The sequence below is a fragment of the Vigna angularis genome, chromosome 10 (assembly GCF_016808095.1).
Source record: "Vigna angularis cultivar LongXiaoDou No.4 chromosome 10, ASM1680809v1, whole genome shotgun sequence".
NCBI classification, from domain to species: domain Eukaryota; kingdom Viridiplantae; phylum Streptophyta; class Magnoliopsida; order Fabales; family Fabaceae; genus Vigna; species Vigna angularis.
Window position 1 is genome coordinate 21308596 of NC_068979.1, and position 20713 is coordinate 21329308.

The window sequence follows — 20713 nt, forward strand, 5'->3', positions numbered from 1 at the left end:
ACAATAAATGAAATAACTTTAAAAGCATATTCTATCTGGTCTCAAGTGATTTTGTTTTATTTTATTCACTATATTCTTCTTCACTGATTCATAGGTTAGACTCCTGTTTGGTGAAAATTTTAATGTAGGAGTTGCTTGATCAGTTTGTCCATGTTCCATAAATGGTTATCAGGTGTGTTTACCAGTAAAATGAATAGTGTGATGACAGTAAAAATCAATGAAGTATAGCTATATTGAACAAGTAAGAGATGGCTATGATGTAGGTTGTACATGAGGGACCCAAGAACAGGACACAACACATGAATTATGATTATGAACTTCCTCATCACAAGCCCTCTAAGCTGCAAAATTTTTCTTTTAAAGGGCAGATAATGAAATTAAATTTATGCACCTGCAATTGCTTAATCTAATTCAAAAACTTCTACATATTCCATAAATCACATGGAGATGAAAAAGAGAAAAAGTGTTTATCCTTATATTTTGTATATTATACTTATATCTGATAGCATAATCAACAAGCTGGAATAGCTCAGTTGGTTAGAGCGTGTGGCTGTTAACCACAAGGTCGGAGGTTCAAGCCCTCCTTCTAGCGTTTTTTTGGGTTTTAGGCACTTTTTTTTTTCTATTTTCTTTTCTTGGGCCTATGTTGGGTGCTTATCGCTGTATACACGGCCTTACCCCAATCCGAACGGGCTGTGTGATCTTGTTTTCTTTTTGCTGCTATTCTATTAGCTTCAGGTAACAAAAGAATATTATAATTTAAGTTTTCTTAAAATAGTTGAGTATTTTCACTTTTTAATTTTTTTAAAATATATAAATGTTTTCTTCTTTATTTATATGTGAGATTTATTAACCAATCTATGCAAAAGATCTCATACTTGTCAATCCACACCATTCTTATTTTTTAGAGTTTATTTTTCATCATAACAAATTAAACTTGAGTCTTGTCCACCAAATATTGATCGGTTGTATACAACAAATAACATAACGACAAAACAATAATATAATATAATAGAATTCAAAGAGATAAATAAATACTAACAAATATAAAGAAAAGTAAAAGAACTTATAAGTTCAATTCTTCTACTAACATGCATTGACAAATATATTTTTTTTAATTTTTTTCTTATCTCTTCAATTTGTAGAACCCTAAGTTCTCCACCATGTTCTATTCTTATTTGTTGAGATTAGATCTAATAAACTGAATCTTATGTATTTTGTGATGTTAATGCATATGATTTTCCATTTCAGAGTTATTATTTAATTTCTATGCTTAATGTTTATTGTGATTTGATTATCCATGACTTGATTTGTGGTTCTTGATGTATTGAGAAGTGTGACTTGAACCTAGAACTGAAATTGAATACCTAACAGAGCTTATATCTAGGGATAGAACATGATTCATTAATAATCTTAAGACTTTTGAACTTAATGCATGGTTTCTTGTTGAAGATTCAAGGAATTAGAACTTGATGAGTTATAAGAACTTGACAAGAATAAGAAATTGAGATGTTTGTTGATGCATGAGAATGAAGTGTTTGAACTCTTGTCTCAACAAATTGTAAATACTCTATGTTACACTTCCTTGCACACCACTGCTAGATAAAAATGTAAAAAGAGTTTATTGAGTGGTTGATATCTTTATGTCTAATTGAGTTGTGAATTGTGAGAGTTGTTAAGTGTTGCACAAGTCTCTTAGGACGAGAAAAATATTTATCACTTATTACGCTGCAACCGATGCACTTGCCATTGGTTTTACAGTCAATAATGTACACATATTTTTTTTATTGATTTTTGTGTTTTCATTCAAATACTTGATCTTAACAAATATAGTGGATTTCAAGAAGGAAAATTCTTCTTGACACTAGTTAACAACCTACTCTTAGTTGTTAGAAAAGTTAATTTTTGTATTTATAAAGAAAGAGAGATAGAAAAGTAAAATAATGAATGTAAAGTTTGTGTGAAATTTTGTTGGGTGAAAATAATACTACCTTTTTAAGAATCCTAACTTTTAATTCAAAGGGATTTGTTGAAGATTTCGTAAAGGTGAGAGATTTTTGTGATGCAGTAGTAAGTTTTGTTGTGAAGATTAAGATATAATGCAAAAGTTTCTAAATATTTAATATATTTTTTCAGTTTGTGTTTTATCTAAACATTTTTTATTTTGGTTATTAAATGGTTTAATAAGCTAAGATATGGTTGTTAATGATTTTTTTAATCATATTAAAAAATGAAGGACTTTATAGCCATAATGCATACTTTCAATAAGAGATTATAAATATTTGTCATCACACATTGACTTGTATGGAAAACAATTTTCAACCATTGATTTTGGCAAAGCTACTACCATGAAGTACGACTCTTAGTTATACATTTATGCTAATCATACATATTTCAGTTCCAAAATATTATATATTGATTAGTGATAGGTTCTAAATATATTTTTAAGTCCCACATTACATAAAAATAAGAAAGTTGAACATTATATAAAATAAGATTTTGGATTGAAGGTTGTGTCAATCTCTTATATGAATCGGATTTGTGTTTCATTGTTATTATCTCTTCAATGAATTTTTATCTTTCGCTAGACTCATTAATTATATATTTGCCTAACACAAAAACAAAGAGATATTGATATAAGATTATATTACTAACCTAATATTAAATTTGGATAAATTTTGTTTGAGTAATATCTAAACACGAGATTTTGAATTTATTTTCTTTGTTTTTGACAAAAAAGCTTAAAGGCACTAGTTTCTTGATTTATGAAAGAGAAAGTTAACATAAAAAATATTAGACAAAAGTGTTTATATATGCATAAAGACGAAGACACAACGATTAAAAAATCCTAAAATATATATGTTAAAGGTTTAGATTATGTGATATAAATTATTGATTATCTAGAAAAATACGTCAAGACCAAGATTTAATATTAATTAACTATGAACACATGTATATAAATAAATCAAAATATCAATTTTAATACACAAATTTTAATATTTATCATTATATATTATTTATCTTATACACAATACTTTTATTATTTATCTTGGTCAATGATATCAAACCCCTATTTTGAATATAACATTTTAAGACAATAATCTTTTACCTTTCTTTTTATACGGTATTAATCTGTTTCAATTTTCATAAAGTACGATCTCAATATTTAAAACGAGAGCTTCTTTTGTTTTAAATTGTCACTTGATTCAATTTTTTTTTACCTAAGACATTGTTGGATCAATGACTAATTTTGATGCACAACTTTACTTTACACTGATAGTGTCAACCCATGTAACATGTTACTTCATTGATTTAGTACGAGGGTATGAAAAAAAAAACTAGTAATTTCATAGACAAGTTACTAAACCAAAAGAGAAAGGGATCATCACACAACTGAAACTATACAAAATCCTTACCTATCACCACCATATTAGCATATTTCAAATGGAACAAAATGAGATACCAAAGTAAAATTAAGATGAACAACTTAATTTGAGCGAAATTCTTCCTTTTCATCATCTACTAATTAAAGGTCTAAAGAGAAAGGACAATAATCCAATCAATTTAAAGTAAAGCAAAAAAATTGTTCTAAAAAAAATAAAGTATAACTTATCTGATAAGCATCGAAACCCAATGAAATAAAATAAAAATTACTAAAAAAGTACTCTTTTACTTTAATCTCACCTCATCACTTCATATTTTAGCAAAAACAACTCTAAAAAAGGTTTCCAATAAATACCAATTCAACAAATGCATATTCAGCCTTTTTCTTAAAGTTCAAAACTTGTATCCGTTCAAATTACAATTTTTACGTGTAAAGTAAACTCGAAAACTCCTATATCACTCTTTCGAAAAGAATACATCTATAGTGTGAACAAAAGAAAAATCTCATCAACACCTACATCGAATCATAACAGGACACAAATATCAAAAGCAAAACCAACCAAAAGTAACTGTCGTAAGTGGTTTGACAAATTTACTGACACCGGTTAAGGTGCTCTGAATAAGAGTTGGATGTGAAACAGAATTGAACTACAAGAATAAAAGTAAAATACGAAATAGGAAATAGGAAAGTAAATACAAACAAAAGTGTTCCATACTAGATTTTTTTGACGAACCTGGACACAAAAATCATTGTATACAGAAACTCTCAAAATGAGACGCACAAGTCTATTAGGCACCCTTCTTATAGCAAACGTGCTCATGGCAACACGTCTCTCCCTTACTTTCTCTCGTTCCATTCCCCCATTACTCCTAACCCGCACTTCTTGTTCCATTTCAAACCTCAAACAATTCCCCAAATCCCATCCTTGTCCTCTCTGGTCTTCCTCATTCTCCTTCTGCCTCCATAGACTCCACAAGTCTACTTCTCCTCTTCGCGCTTCTTCTTCTTTTTCTTCTTCTCCCTTCATGGCTGCTTCTTCACCCAACGGCGTCATCGAAGACAACCCTCTTCTGCAAAACTTCGACTTCCCACCCTTCGATGTCGTCGAGCCCAAGCACGTGCGACCCGGAATTCGCGCTCTCCTCGGCGAGCTGGTAATTATAACAAGTTCGATACTTTTCTCTCATTTTGGATTCTCCGTCGGGATTCGGGAAATGGGTCGGGGCTGATTCGGGTTTTTGGGGCTGGTTTGCATGATGGGGTTTTTCGGGTTTTTGATAGGAACGTGAATTGGAAGATCTGGAACGAAATGTGGAACCGTCGTGGCCAAAGTTGGTGGAACCGTTGGAGAAGATAGTTGATCGGTTATCTGTTGTTTGGGGCATGGTCAATCATCTAAAGGCTGTTAAGGATAGTTCTGAGTTACGTTCTGCTATTGAAGATGTGCAGGTATTGCTTTTAAATTGAAAAATAAATAAATTGGGTGCTTTTTTTAATACGTATTTGGGTATTTTATATTCTGTTTTGTTTTTGTATTAGTATAATTGTTTTTTATACTGTCGGGTTGTAGTGTAACAATTTTGTAGATTTAGTATGTTTTGTTTGGTTGGCTTATAACACATGAGCCATGTTAGAATATGCTATTCAGCTTTTTATATTTGGAAAATGAAAACAGTAGCTTTGGTGTGCTAACGAGGATTGGTGGATTGCTTTCTGTTTGCAGGCAGAGAAGGTTAAGTTTCAGCTTAGACTGGGTCAAAGCAAGCCTATTTATAATGCGTTCAAAGCCATTCGAGAGTCTCCTGATTGGCAGACACTTAGTGATGCTCGTAAGCGCATTGTTGAAAGTAAGTTATTGTGATATCTTATTGATATGTTGTTGTTGTGATGTGATTTTGTTTCAGTACTGCCATGCTTTTACGGTAAAAGTTGCTTGAAATTGCTGTCTGTATCCTAATACTTCTTTTCAGCTTATAGACTTTCATCTAATAAGGTGAAAGACGCAGGGTGTGAAGTTGGTGCAAAATTTTCTGACTTCTGAGTCTACTTAGTCTCCAATTTGATGCTGAGCTTTTTTGGTGCGAAAGAGTTGTCGCCGTCTTCTCTTTAGTGTTTGATTTGTGATATGTAATATCTGTGTGACATTGTCTGTCTTACACGTAGTTGAATACCTTGTATAATCTATACTCTAGGCCATGCTAAATCTCAGAATGTTGTTCCATTCACTGATCTCTCAATTTTAAACATGTATTATTTTGAGCCCATCATTTTACATTTAACTAATAAAAGAATGTGTGTCTTTGCAGGCCAAATAAAGGAGGCGGTTTTGAATGGAGTTTCCCTTGAAGATGATAAAAGAGAAAGTTTTAACAAAATTGAACAGGTGTGCTATTTTAACTACTAAACAAAATTGTAAACTATATCTTTTAGTCACACATGCCATTTGATTCCCATCGTTTAGGATTATCTACTAGGTTTTCTAATCTGGTTATATCTTGATCTTTGTTCTCTATTCTGTGGAAGCAACCAGGCCTATCCTGTTCTCAGTCAAGGGTAGAAATGAAATCTTAATTATACATATTATGAAAATGTGAGTGACAAATAACATAATAGGCAACATGAACTTTGAAAATTGAGAAAGATCCAAATGCAGTATATGGATTTTGAACAGTACTTAGTAATCCAAATTTTATTAGCAGTACATATTTTTGGAAATTGAGAAGAGTGGAGGATTTTTCTTAATATCCCAACTCCAAATTAAACCAAGTAATAAATTTTTGATTAAATAATTCTTTTTGTGTGCTCAAATTCCAAAAGCATAGTGACCAGACTTCATAATTTAACAATATTTCATGCACTGGTGCTTTTCTTTTAGTTATAATTTTATTTTCTCTCTGGATTTTATCCATAGGAACTGGAAAAGTTATCACAAAAGTTTGGGGAGAATGTTCTAGATGCAACAAAGAAGTTTGAAAAACTAATCACTGATAAGAAGGAAATTGAAGGATTACCTGCTACTGCACTTGGGTTGGCTGCACAAAGTGCAGTAACCAAGGTATATATATCTTACATGTTTTGTATTATTCTCAAGTTGTGACAATCAGCTATGTTTTTGAGTTTTGATTACTTAATGGGCAAATGCAGGGGCATGAAAATGCCACTGCTGAGAATGGGCCATGGGTAATTACATTGGATGCCCCTAGTTTTATTGCTGTTATGCAACATGCTCGCGACCGATCTTTGCGTGAGGAGATATATCGTGCATATGTATCACGGGCATCTACTGGAGATTTGGATAATACAGAAATAATAAATCAAATTTTAAAGCTAAGGTTGGAAAAGGCCAAACTTCTCAACTACAATAACTATGCTGAGGTATGATTCATGTGCCATATTATGAACACAACCCAGTTGTAGGTTGCTTATGTATAAATCATATATCAGGTTAGCATGGCAACCAAAATGGCAACTGTTGATAAAGCCGAAGAACTTCTTGAAAAGCTTCGCAGAGCTTCCTGGGATCCTGCAGTGCAAGGTAGTGTGTATAAAATGTGTTTGTGATTGTGTTTGTATAAGACTTTGAGTTGTATATCCTTTTATTATATATTCATGAGGATAATGCATTGCATTTAAGCTTTCTAGAATTAGCATTTCATTGTCGTTGAATATTCTAAAATAGCAAAAAGTAGATGTTGTTTTGGAAGGATTCTAAATGGCCAACTCATGATAGTTCTGACATATATGCACCATGGGAGACTGTATTGTCTATTTAAAATTTGTTTTTTTATATAGATGTGTCTCTTCCTTCAATCATGAAATAAGTTAGGTGTTGCATCTTTCTTTGCAGATATTGAAGACCTTAAGGAATTCTCCAAAAGTCAGGATGCATTAGAAGCTAGTGATTTGACTCATTGGGACATTACCTTTTGGAGTGAGAGGCTACGCGAGTCAAAATATGATATTAATGAGGTTTCTCTATTGCACTATCTCAGTTATGGTTTAGAAAGACAAAAAATAAATAAATTAAGAATGTTACATTAGAGAATTAAGAAATATAGAACGATTAGAAGAAAGATCTTCATTATTTAGTATCAAATACATTGTTCATGTATGGAATTACTCATGGAATCAATACTTTTTATACAACTATTTTATTATTAGCTGTTGAATTGTTATGATTTACAATAAGTTTGAATGCTTTTTTCCTATGGTAAAGTAACAAGAATATATCATCGGCCTGCAAAATATTTGACTGTTGTAAATTATCCATTGATGTTTGTTTTAAAATATTTAGATTGTTTAAAGTTTCATATTTCACAGTTAGGCTCATTGCACATTTTAAATTATCGAAGCTATTATTTGTATTCATGTCAATTGCCAAGAAGCGTTTATTCTTCTCACAGTCCTACCCTCTAATTACAGTTTATGGTTTGCTAATACTGGTTCACACCATTGACTAGTGTACCTGCTGTTTCAACAAGATTTAATTACTTTCAATTGTATGTCGTATTTTTATTGTAAACATTTTATTGGAGTTGGAAATGCTCATGCTTCTGCTTCTGTATGTCATAGGAAGAGCTGCGTCCCTTTTTCTCTCTGCCGAAGGTTATGGACGGTCTCTTTAAACTTGCAAACTCACTTTTTGGCATTGAAATTGAACCAGCTGATGGTGTAGCTCCGGTAAACTAGGTTCTTTTTTTGTTTAGCTATGATTCTTGTACGGAGAGCACCTATTTTAAACTTCCTGACACGTTATTATTGTTATTCAGGTCTGGAATAATGATGTCAAGTTCTTCCGTGTTAAGGATTCTTCTGGTAGGCCAATTGCGTATTTTTATTTTGATCCTTATAGTCGTCCTGCAGAAAAAAGACAAGGTGCATGGATGGATGAAGTCTTTGCTCGGAGTCGTGTATTATCACGTGATGGTACCTCAGCAAGGTTGCCCGTTGCTCACATGGTGTGCAATCAAACTCCTCCAGTAGGAAACAAGCCAAGTCTAATGACATTCCGTGAGGTAACCTCAATTTTATGTTGTGTCTGTCAATTTTATAACTTTTTTTTTTTCACAAAATAATTCTGTGCTAAACAAGGCTTACTTTGGAAGCCCTCAGCCCTATTTATTCCGTATCCAAGATTCGGACTTTGGGTCACTTAATTAAGTAATTAAGGGACACAAGTCACTACTACTTATGCTAACAATGTCAAATAAAATTTAAAAATCTACACTGTATCTTGATGGCAGTGCAATCAAAATATTCATAAATTAGTATGTAATGGAAAACAGAATATTTCCCGTCCATACTAAATTCGTAAAATTTAAAGGAAAATCTTGAAACATCTTGTTTGATTTGATATGGTGGACAAAGATAAAGCAATACTAAGTCTAAACTTTTCAAGGCTCTCATGTTTCTGCCAATTGTTAAACTAAGCAGTAGTTGCACCAGATGGCTGCTTATAATAATAATATAGAATGGCTGCAAGACCCCTTAGCTAAAGGTTAGTTTGAGAAAACCCCCAATATGTTCCGAACTCAACAACTTGATACCTGATTCATATTGTGGGCTGCATACAAGTGAGGTTTAGGGGGAAAATGACCTGATTGGATAGTTTAGAATTGGGTTAGGTTGAGTTGGTTTTGGCATATTTTTGTTAACTACCCAACTGAAACGATACAAGTAAATTAAAAATTATTAAAATTTGGCCTAACAAAATATAAACTGAGATACAATATATGTTTGAACAAATTTCTATGTACATCTGAGAAAGAAAAGAAAAAGAAAAAAATTGAAATGAATTTCTCTGTAAGTTAAAATTAAAGTATTTATAAATTAATTTGTTAAAGTCTATCATATAGTTTTTCTAAATTCTTATTTCAATTTGTGAATTAGCTATTTTTAGCTTATGAAGGAGTTCATCTCATTTTTTTCTTATTTTTGTTTTGTAGCAGTGCTTATGATAAGTTTGTCCAAACAGGTCATATTTTGCATAGAATTTTTTGTGTATAGAATCGGCGGCAGTTACTAATCTATTCACCTATCTACAACATCGTGTGGTTTAAACTATCTTTTTCTTTTTCTTAGGTGGAAACTGTCTTCCATGAATTTGGTCATGCACTTCAGCATATGCTTACCAAACAAGATGAGGGTCTGGTTGCTGGTATTAGAGGAATAGAGTGGGATGCTGTTGAATTACCTTCTCAGTTCATGGAAAACTGGTGTTACCACAGGTAAGTAAATATGTCCATGTGAGGTTATACCCTTGTCTTGGTCGGATGTTACTCTTGACCTTCCTTTTTTCATAACGAGAGTTAAGAAAGAACTTCTTGGTGTTATTCCCAACTGTATATAATTATTATTATTATATGCTTGATTCTCTTTTTTATCAATGTCTTCTGAATAACTTTTGCCACATGTGCTGGAAAATTGATTCTTTCCAACTATCCATTATCCACATCAACATTGCTTGTTCTTGCTTTTAAATTCAACATTTCAACTGCTTTTCATTTCACCTTTATGCTTTGCATTCTTAGGCTTTTTGTTTTGAGCCAATCCCTTTATCAGTGGTACTCTCTGTTCATAAATTTGAAACAACAGTAGCTACTAGAAATCTGTCTAATAGACAAACGTGCATGCTTTTAAAAACCTTTCCATAAAAACGATTTTCACACTCAACCTGATTTACATCTAGTTTTTCTTTTAGTAACTCTTGAAAGGTTTCACTATTCTCATCAAATTGATTATAACAAGTATTCTTTACTGTTGGCTTACATGAATACACCAGGTCACTCCTGAAAAAATTCTTAATCTCTTTAAGATTAAGAATGTCTAGTATACTTCAACAGTAAGCTGTTTCTGCCTTTCACGAGTACTCTTTAGTTATCACTCTTTGCTATGAACAAAGATATGTTTGAATGAAATTTATAGGAAAAGTTCCTTTAGGGAGGATATACAAATAAACACTTTGTTAGGAATCCGAGAATAGGATCCTAACCATATCTCTCGCTCACTGATACGCACTCTCGCACAACAGGAAGAATCAAATAATGGGTATATTATTCTATGAAATGAATAAAGAGAACATGTGTAAGACGAGGGCCTAACCCCTCTCACCAGGTGTTGACACCGGTCTATACAAAGTATATGATTTTTCTGTCTAATCACAGTATATTGCGCTATTCCTTTTATACCCATACTTTCCGCCTTTTTCTAACTGCTAAGGCACTTTCTAACCCCTAACATTACCCCATCCCGAAGATCAACCTTGTTCCTAAGGTTGAATTCCGGAAACTGCTCTTGGATTGTAATTTTGTCTTCCCATGTCGCTCCATCCACCCCTCCTTCATTCCATTCTATCAGCACTTGCTCTCTTATCTCCTCTTTTAGCTGCTGTTGTCTTCTATTCAAAATACTTATTGGCCAACAAGTCGGTCCCTCCATATGCATATCAGCTGGTAGCTCCCTCTCACGCCCTGGAGGTAAACCTTGGGGCTCCTGAAACACCTGCTGATATTTTTCCAGCACCTTCTCCAGCTCACTCCCATGTTCCTCCGTCAGCTCTTGTTTCTTCCCTTCTTTGCCAAGTATTTCCATTTGTCTTAAACCCCATATCACTGCAATTGTCCTCAGTGATTTTGAGCAGTGCTTCTGGTGATATTATTTCCCGAGCCAAAGTCGGGTCCCCTCTGATCGTCACTTCCTGTCCTCCTTGTTGGAATGTCATGGTTAAGTTGCCCCAGTTAGTTACTACTTCCCCCAACTTAGCCAACCATTCCACCCCTAGGATCAAGTCTACACCTCCTGAATCGAAGACATAATATTGCTCTGTAACTTCGATTGCTCCCATTTGTAATACTACCCCTCTGCAACAGCCTTGGGTCTGTTTCCTCTGTCCATCCCCCAAACAGACTGGATGAGTCTGGCCTTTATCCACCTCCAAATGAAGCTCTTCAACCAACACTTTGGATATAAAGTTGTGGCTAGCGCCACTGTCAACCATGATCAACACCACCCTGTCTCCCACACTCCCTTGAAGTTTCATGGTTCTCGGTTGGGTCAAACCTCTTGCAGAAAAGAAAGATAACTCTAGCCGCTTGTACTCCACCTCTACCTCTGTTTCTCCAGGGTCTTCCTCCTCATCCTCACCCAAAATCATCACCTCAAGATGGGTTCCGGACAATGGTGACGAAGGCCAAACTGCCCCCCACACTTGAAACAACGTCCTTCTTCCCGTCTCTTGAGATACTCATGATAGGGAAGGTTTCACACTCCTCTTCCCATGGTGTTGTTCCCCGTAGCACTCGCACCTAGGGATGGCAAAAAAATCCGCACCCGCGGATATCCGCGGATAAAATCCGCGACGAATAGTTGATATCCGCGGATATTTACTACCCGCAACCCGCGGGTAGAGGATTTTTTAATACCTGCTTATAAACGGGTCGGGTGCGGGTATTATACTATCCGTACCCGTGGATACCTGCTACCCGCAAAAAATAAAAATAAAAATTTGATTTATATTTTATTAAGTTAAATTTAATTAAAATTAACATTAATTTATATTTTACAAGATTAAATTTAATTAAAATTTAATTTAAATTTATATTTAATTTAATTTATATTATATTTTATATATTTTTTGTAATTCTATTTAAATTTTATTTTAATAATTTACTAAAATATATATTTTTTTAATATTTGCGGGTATCCGCGGGTTTTAAAATACCCGCGGATATTTTTTAAGCGGGTATCCGTGCGGGTAGCCGGTGGATTTTTTTTGTCGGGTCGGGTTGCGGGTAGGCACTATCCGTGCCCGACCCGACCCGTTGCCATCCCTACTCGCACCCCTCCCAGCAGCATTCCCTGAGTTGCCTTCTCTTCCCCAGAACCTACGCTCTCTGTGCTGGTTGTCCGCCCCTCCTGATTGCGCATCGGTTCCACTCGTGTTATCGTCCCCGACGTTTGTCGCCCCGATACCTGTGGTCGATTCGCGCCTCCACCCCAGGTCTCCGCCCCTCTCGGTAGGACCTCCACATCTCTCGTGATTTGCATCGCCGTCAATAATTCTTGCGGATCATGCGGTCGCACTCGACTCCTCATGTCATCCTGTAAACCCCCGAGGAAATAGCCTAGAAGTTGTTCGTCCGTCACCCCGCTCGTTTGCCCTACCAAAATTTCGAAGTCTCGAATGTACTCCTCAACCGTTCCAGTCTGACGGTTTGTCACTAACCTTTCCAAGATCGAGCCCCAGTTCCTTTCCCCAAATCTTCTGATCATCGCACATTTCAGCCCTTCCCAAGTGCGGTTTTTCGCCTTTTCTCGCCAGAATCGATACCAATAGCCAGCGCTCCCTTCCATGCTGACATATGCGATTCTAACCTTCTCTTCCTCTGTCACTCCCTGTAATTTGAAGAAATGCTCCGCCCGGTTGATCCAGTTCAGAGGATCCACTCCTTCAAATACGGGAAGTTCCACCTTCTTTCTCCAATTGAATTGTCCCTCCGTTCGATCCGTCTCGAGTCCTCCATTCTCACCCTCTCGCCTCGTCCTCCGGTTGCCGTTCACGGATGCTTGACTCCCATCCGATCCACCTTCGTGGTCACGATTGCGATTTCCCAACATCTGCATGATTTCCTGAAGATCTTGGCGAATGGCCGCTGAATCTTGTCTTATCGCCACGTTTTCAGCCTTCAATCCATCTACTACAATTTCTATCACTTCGAGCTGGTTCTCCACCATGTTAGGGGTCCTTTGTTTCTTCCCTTCATTTCTCCGATCTCTCTCCACAAGGATCCGGCAGGTCGGCCCACTTTGTTAGGAATCCAACCGTATCTCTCGCTCACTGATACGCATCTCGCACAAAAGAAAGAATCAAATAATGGGTATATTATTCTATGAAATGAATAAAGAGAACATGTGTAAGACGAGGGCCTAACCCCTTTCACCAGGTGTTGACACCGGTCTATACAAAGTATATGATTTTTCTGTCTAATCACAGTATAATGCGCTATTCCTTTTATACCCATACTTCCCGCCTTTTTCTAACTGCTAAGGCACTTTCTAACCCCTATCACACTCCTTATGAGAATCTCACTTGGTGACGAATATTACAATTTTTTTTTCTTCAAGTCTACAAGGTTGAGTAAACAGCTAGCTTTTTACATCTGTATACACACAACTTTTGAAGTTCTTTTGCATGAAAAAGATAGTTTATTTTGACAGTTCTTGTTCTTCATGCAACTGAGTTTCGCCTTTTACAGAATGTTCATGCTTGTAACTGTTGTCTGCTGTTCTTGAGCATAAAAAGTCAAATAACACATGAAGTTCTGTTTGCAATTAATTAAATTGGTGAATTCTTGTGTATCTTGTAACTTTAATATATCTTAATCAAACATTAGTACCTCAATTAATCTTATTTGTTATCATCAAAGCAGTTAATGGAAGAGCTGTATGATATGACTAGACTGTTCGAGTTCAAGTCTTGCAAAATTAACATTATAGTTTTTGAATAAAAAAACATCAGGTATTTTGTGTTTATGATATTTCTTTTTTACTATAGAGAAACATTAATGGGCATTGCAAAGCATTTTGAAACTGGTGAGAGTCTTCCTGAAGAAGTATATTTGAAGCTTGTTGCTGCTAGGACTTTTCGAGCTGGCTCTCTAAGTCTTCGACAGGTCAGTGTGAATGTAATGGTTGGTTATTCCTTTCTGCAATTTTGAAGTTGCGGATGTTACTCTCCTTAACTTTTCAATCAAAGCTGAACTACTTCATTTCTAATTCAGAACTTTATTATGTGGTAACTAGTTTGTTCATGTGGGTTTGGTGGTCTAAAAGTGGTCTGACTCAGTATAGGTTCATTTGGGACCTCCCATCCCTTATTCCATATTCGTTTACATAAATATAGTGCTTTGGCAACCCTGCATCCCGAAAAAGTAAAATCTGCACCATGGCTTTACTATATTGACTTTTCTGTCTGGCTTAAATATTCTGTTAATTGATCCTAGTATTTTATTTATCAATGCTAATTGTGTCCTTAGTTTCTTGTATCGTTAAAATATGCATTTTCCCATGATGTCTTCTAATCTGTCTATAAATATAATGTGCAGTTAAAATTCGCAAGTCTAGATCTGGAACTTCATACAAAATATGTTCCTGGGGGACCCGAGTCCATCTATGATGTTGACCGCAGAGTTTCTGAGAAAACTCAAGTGATTCCTCCATTACCAGAGGACAGGTTCCTTTGCAGCTTTAGCCATATATTTGCAGGTTTGCTGCACTTCTTGTTTCTCTATGTAGTTGGTAATTATGCAAGTGTCTCAACAACAAAAAAAATGATTTTTGGGGTTTCCATTTGTTAGGTGGATATGCAGCTGGATACTATAGCTACAAGGTATATTCCGCATTGCTTTAATGTTGATTAACATTTCTTATGTCTTGAGGATCTCTTTTGAATGTGTTTTTGTTAGGGAACTAATTGTATATAGTAGAAGGAGAAACGTTACCCAGCCTAACTGACAAGGCAGTTAGGAAAGTCAGTATAAAAGGGGTGGCTTGGTTGGTGAGAGGACAGTTTTGGAGTATTATTGTTTTGCGAGAACTCTTGTAGTTCTTTGGAGAGAGGTTAAGCTCTCGAGTTACGTTGTAACACCATTCTTGTTGATTCTTTTCAATAAAAGGAGGCTGTATAATTCCGAGTACCTGTTTTGTATTGTGTTTCTAGTGCTATTCATAGGTTCTTGATTAAAAGAACCTATCATTTGGTCCGACCTGCCGGATCGGAGTGGGGGTGAAGGATCAAGAAGTAATCGAGAAACTGCCGGATTGAGACGCCACCGGAATCGTGTGCGGGTGAAGGAAATTGCGGTTGATAGAATGAAGGCGCAGATAGGGGAGCTACGACCAGATTATGCAGCAATACGCCAAAATTATGCTGCAATACGCCAAAATTATGCTGCAATACGCCAAGATTTGCAAGAAATAATGAGGATGATGGGGGCGCGGGCTCACAACAACGACGAACAATCAGGTGGAAGTCAGGCTTACATCAAAGGGAACCAGCGACGGTGCAAGGAGGATATTGGAGGGAGAGTGGGTGGCGATTACGGTGGGACCCAAACCCACAATCACTGTGGCGATCACCAGGAGGTGCAAAATCAATGGCGGAAAAGGGGTGAATTAACCGCTTTCGAAGGGTTGGACCCGTTAAACTGGATCAATAGGGCGGAGAGGGTTTTCGAGCTTCAAGGAGTAGCGGAGGAGGAGAAAGTGCAGTTCGCGGACTTAAGCATGGAGGGCAGCGCAGGCTACTGGTTCAGAGCCTGGAAGGAGAAAGCCAAGAACCGTTCCTGGGATGGCTTGAAGGAGGCCCTGGTGATAAGGTTTGGAACCATTGTTGAGCGTTTGGCGGCATCGAAACACGTAACGACAGGGGAAGAGTATGTGCAGGGAGGCGAAAAGGTAAGAAAAGGGAGTGGAATAGAAGACAAGTCATCTGGGGGACGAACGCGAGAAGCGGTTACCGAGCGGTACGAGGCCAAGTACTGTAGACCAGACCGAGCGGGATTAGCCGAACAGTCCGAGGCCGATCGCTATAACACAGGCAGATCAAGAGCTGCCGAGCAGTCAGACGAAATAGAAGACCAGTCGACATGGGGACGAACAAGCGGTCAGTGGACACAGTCCGAGGCCGATCGCTATAACTCAAGCCGATCGAGATTTGCCAAGCGGTCCGAGGACATAGAAGACCAATCGTCTTGGAGACGAATGAGCGGTTAGTGGACACAGTGCGAGGCCGATCGCTATAACATAGGCCAATCGAGGGTTGTCGAGTGGTCTGAGGTCAAGCGCAATATCCCAGGTGAGGTTGCCGAGGTCCGAGATAGAATTAGACCTGAAGCAGACGGAGTTGTCCACTCTCTCGGCTGGTGGCCCTATTCAGCCAAAAGCGATGGAGCTGCATGGTTCGATAGATAAAGAGCCGAACGGTATAAATATAGTGGGAAGAGAGCCGAACGGTATAAAGATAGTGGGAATTGAGCCGAACGGTAGAAGGACTGTTGGATCCGAACGTGAGAAGACCAGAACCGAACGTGAGGGGACTAACAGAACCGAACGGGAGAGGACTAACAGAACCGAACGGGAGAGGACGTCGGGAAGCCAACGGGAGAGGATTGCCGGATTCGCACGGGAGAGGACTGACGGACCAGAATGGAAGAGGACGGGAGGAACTGAACGGTCTTATAGCTACAGTAAAATGCCGAACGGTTTTACACTCAAAACGGTCTCCTAGTCATTGGCCGAACGGTCTTACAATTAGATTCAAAGGCCGAACGGTCTTACAGTCCAAACAACCTCTCAGTACTTGGTCGAACGGCCTTACCATTAGAATGAAGGATGAGGAGGGAAAGATGGATGTTACCACATCGGGAGGCGATAACAGGGGAAGAATGGTCAGAAACTTACCTTATCCAGAGTTTCTGAAGAGGCGGGAAGAAGGAAGGTGTTTCCGATGCGGTGGACCATTCGCTCCGGGTCATCGATGTGGGGAGAAGAGCTTAAGGGTCCTGTTACTAGCGGAAGACGAGGAGGAGGAATGGGAGGAAAACTTTAACCTGGAAGCAAAAGCCCTGGAGCTGTCGGCATGTTCGGCGGAGGGGCTGACGCCTTCCAAGACCCTGAAGTTGACCGGGTTGATAGGGGAGAGAAGAGTGGTAGTCCTAATTGATAGTGGGGCCAGCCACAATTTCATTAGCCGGAAGGTGGTGGAGGAACTGAGGCTTCCGGTAACAGAAACGGCCACATACGCGGTGAGTTTGGGTGACGGGTGTAAGAAGTGGACTCGGGGGCGATGTGAAAAGGTGGGATTGAAGCTGGGTAATGTGAAGGTAGAGGAGGGCATGCATGTGTTTGATCTCGGTGGAGTGGATTTAATATTGGGTATTGCATGGTTGGCAAAACTGGGTGAGGTGGTTATTAACTGGAAAGAAATGTCTATGCTGTATGTGGTGGATGGAGAGAAGAAGAAAATCTGCAGTGACCCAGCCTTGGCAGGACAGCTGGGTGACACAGACGTATTTACAAAAATAATGGACGCTGAGTCATGGTTTCAGTTTTGGGAAATGTGCGTAGTGGAGCAGGGGACAGGCGGTGATGTGTTGGGCCAATTGATTGAAGCTCCCTGCATGGGTACAGCAGATGGGGAAAGTAGCTTTTCGTTTACAATTACCCGAGGCAGCAAGAATACACCCAATATTTCACGTTCCCCAACTAAAGAAGGCTGTGGGTGAGAAGAGGGTTGAGAGGGACTTCCAGCTGAATTACAAGCCTACCGACCCATGTTTTGGCCGGTAAGGATTTTTGACAGAAGGACAAGGCAGCTGGAGTAAGAAGAAATACCTCAGGTGTTGTTAGATTGGCAAGAAGGGGACAAGAGGGCGGCAACCGTGGGAAGACGGGGCGACTAAAAAAGAGCAGTTTCCGGTATTCAACCTTGGGGACAAGGTTGTTGGGGGAAGGGGAGTAATGTTAGGGAACTAATTGTATATAGTAGAAGGAGAAACGTTACCCAGCCTAACTGCCAAGGCAGTTAGGAAAGTCAGTATAAAAGGGGTGGCTTGGTTGGTGAGAGGACAGTTTTGGAGTATTATTGTTTTGCGAGAACTGTTGTAGTTCTTTGGAGAGAGGTTAAGCTCTCGGGTTACGTTGTAACACCATTCTTGTTGATTCTTTTCAATAAAAGGAGGCTGTATAATTCCGAGTACCTATTATGTGTTGTGTTTCTAGTGCTATTCATAGGTTCTTGATTAAAAGAACCTATCATTTTTCTACTCCTTTTCTTTTATGATTGTGGTAGACTCCCTTTTCCCCTATAGAAATATCCCTGTCCTCCAATGAATGGAGACAGAGCTATTTGTTTCTTATGGTAAATTTGTCTGTTATGCAGTGGGCTGAGGTGCTGTCTGCAGATGCTTTCTCAGCATTTGAGGATGCTGGATTGGATAATGACAAGGTACGTTTCTTTTTTCTGTGCGGGATGGAGGACCTATACTGTTAATATTGTTGCACTTTACTGTTTATGGACTTGCCTTTGTCTTTAATGAACAAAATCCTTTCCATGTTTAATACTCCTGATTAGTAGTATGAGAATAGGAGGAAGAAAGTGGAAATAGGGAGTGTGAAAATAATTGTTGTTTGGTTGAACGGAAATAGAGTGAAAATAGGATGGAGTCCAAAACTAACCTTTTTACTCTGTTTTTTACATATTTTCATTCATCTTTCTATCTTTCCTTATTATTCCTTATTTTTCTCATATTTCCATCTGCCATTTTTATTTCTATCCAATCTATTTCTTTTTTTTTTACCAAACAAACCCTAAGAGGACGCCATCATTTTCCTCCCCAGAGGACTGGTTTGACATAATCTGCTCCTTGAAATATTGGTGAGATGGACTTTAGTCTTCTAAAGAAATTTGACGTCAATTTAGTCCCAAGGGAAATTTTGATGTTACTTCCCGCAGTTGGAGGACGATAGTGATTTCACTTATTTTTCAAATGACCATAGTGTGAGAATGGAATCTTAAAATGAATTTTAATTTGTAATTTATTAAACTAGTAGCACTGTTGAGACATCTATGGATTTATGTATGCCTCTGGATGTGGCATTACAATGGACAACCACATTTCATGAAGTTACTACTGGTCAAATTAGCAGTGTTTATCCTACGTTCTAGTGTATAACAATATACAATGCAAAGGTTGAGTTTTGTTGCCCTGGTTTTGTTTTTTGTCTTGTGGTTTTGCTTTCCCTTCTATTGTAAAAGAGAAAAAATATATCATTCCGCTTTCTGAAAAATGATACTTCAGCCATACTTGATTTTGCTCACCTTTGTTGTCATACATGTTACTTGCAACTTGGTATTGGTATATATATTTATTTTTCAACTCCCCTTGCCTTCCTGCTTCTTTCTTATCAGTTAGTGATCATATGACTCAAACCCAAACTATCACTGATGGTTTAGTGTTTATGATAATAAGGTTAAATTACTCATTCAGTGACTACAGTTGAACAATATATCTTTTATATTTTCTATACTTGAAAATAATTTATTTTAGTGTCTATACACACTATTTTTAATCTCTTTTAGTTCCTACGATTAGAATCAATGATTTTTGAATATAGGGTTTAAAAGATACAATTTATAAAACTATTAAGATGAGAATTAAATGAATATTACTGTTTCTAATAATGATGTCCATTGAGTCCTCAACATGGAGCCTAGATGGGCAAATTTGTTTCTCCTTGGCCTATGATTCTTACATGTTTGAGTTTGATTATATGCACAGGCTGTTAAAGAAACGGGGCACAGGTTCCGGGAGACCATTCTTGCTCTTGGAGGTGGCAAGGAACCACTGGATGTAAGACAATTTCTTTTGTCGACTGTCATAAGACAGTTCAATGTGTTGTTGATTATGGCTATACTATTCCTGTTCACCTAATGTGTTGAACATGTAATAACGGTGGTGTGGTGTATGCAGGTTTTTGTGCAATTCCGTGGCCGAGAACCAACACCAGATGCATTGCTTAGGCACAATGGCCTATTACCAGTTGCAGCTTCATGATATAGTTGCCACTTTTATACTTAATATAAATGGGACTCAATTACGGAAAGAAAAACAGGGAATCGTACTTTTTTCATTTATAGTTTTTCTTACTCTTTTGAGTTTGCTTTTACGACACTCAAAGGAATTTAAATTTGAAAAATGATTATTCTGCCATTTACATTTCAACAACATCCCCTTATGATTTATGGTTTATTCGCTTTCTGAAATAAAAGTCGACGAAAGAGTGTGAGAAAAACAAGTAGAAAGAAAAATAGCAGTACGAAGACTGACAATAGAAGTACAGAATTGCACTTTTTCTCTTGGTATCTTTCCAATTTCAATCGGAAAATTTTAGGGGGACTGATCTTTTTATTTTTTAAACTTTCCTTTCTATCTTTTCAAACTACCAAACATTATTAAATTTTATGTGTGGTTAATGTATAACAAAATTAAATTTTTGATCAATTAAAATAATAAAAAGTATAATTGTCAATTACAGTAGTAAAGGAAATTTGCTAGAATTTTTCGACTTAAACCAACAATATCTACCCAGGAAGAAAAGGTTTTTCTTCTTTACCCTCTTACCAAAAAAATAAATTACAAATTGTTCTTTGGGAGTTTTCAAACTTTATTCACTCTTTCTGAAAAAACAGTATTGAAACTTTAAGGGTTTATAGAGACATTCAAGAACATGCAATAAGATTTATCATCTAAAATTAAATTTAAATGATTC

The 20713-nt window shown here is 37.1% G+C and overlaps 1 protein-coding gene and 1 non-coding gene across 2 annotated transcripts; both read left to right on the forward strand.

Moving 5' to 3' along the window:
* The first annotated feature begins 518 nt into the window (after window positions 1-518).
* Window positions 519-592, forward strand: TRNAN-GUU (transfer RNA asparagine (anticodon GUU)). The gene has a single exon. It is a non-coding gene; the product is annotated as a tRNA-Asn (tRNA).
* Window positions 593-4138: 3546 nt separating this feature from the next.
* Window positions 4139-20154, forward strand: LOC108320077 (probable cytosolic oligopeptidase A). Its single transcript, XM_017551416.2, has 17 exons — window positions 4139-4539; window positions 4667-4834; window positions 5109-5232; window positions 5692-5768; window positions 6297-6440; window positions 6530-6760; window positions 6830-6920; window positions 7233-7354; window positions 7958-8065; window positions 8155-8400; window positions 9467-9612; window positions 13938-14055; window positions 14488-14647; window positions 14740-14771; window positions 18324-18389; window positions 19723-19794; window positions 19915-20154. Exons 1-17 carry the CDS (start codon window positions 4156-4158, stop codon window positions 19996-19998), a joined length of 2373 nt encoding a protein of 790 aa, XP_017406905.1. The 5' UTR covers window positions 4139-4155; the 3' UTR covers window positions 19999-20154.
* The last annotated feature ends 559 nt before the right edge of the window (window positions 20155-20713 follow it).

Coding starts and splice junctions, on each gene's coding strand:
- LOC108320077 (XM_017551416.2), top strand. CDS start 4,156: ATGAGACGCACAAGTCTATTAGGCACCCTTCTTATAGCAAACGTGCTC. Junction 7,355..7,957: donor CAAAATATGATATTAATGAG/GTTTCTCTATTG, acceptor TGTATGTCATAG/GAAGAGCTGCGTCCCTTTTT. Junction 14,056..14,487: donor GCTCTCTAAGTCTTCGACAG/GTCAGTGTGAAT, acceptor TATAATGTGCAG/TTAAAATTCGCAAGTCTAGA.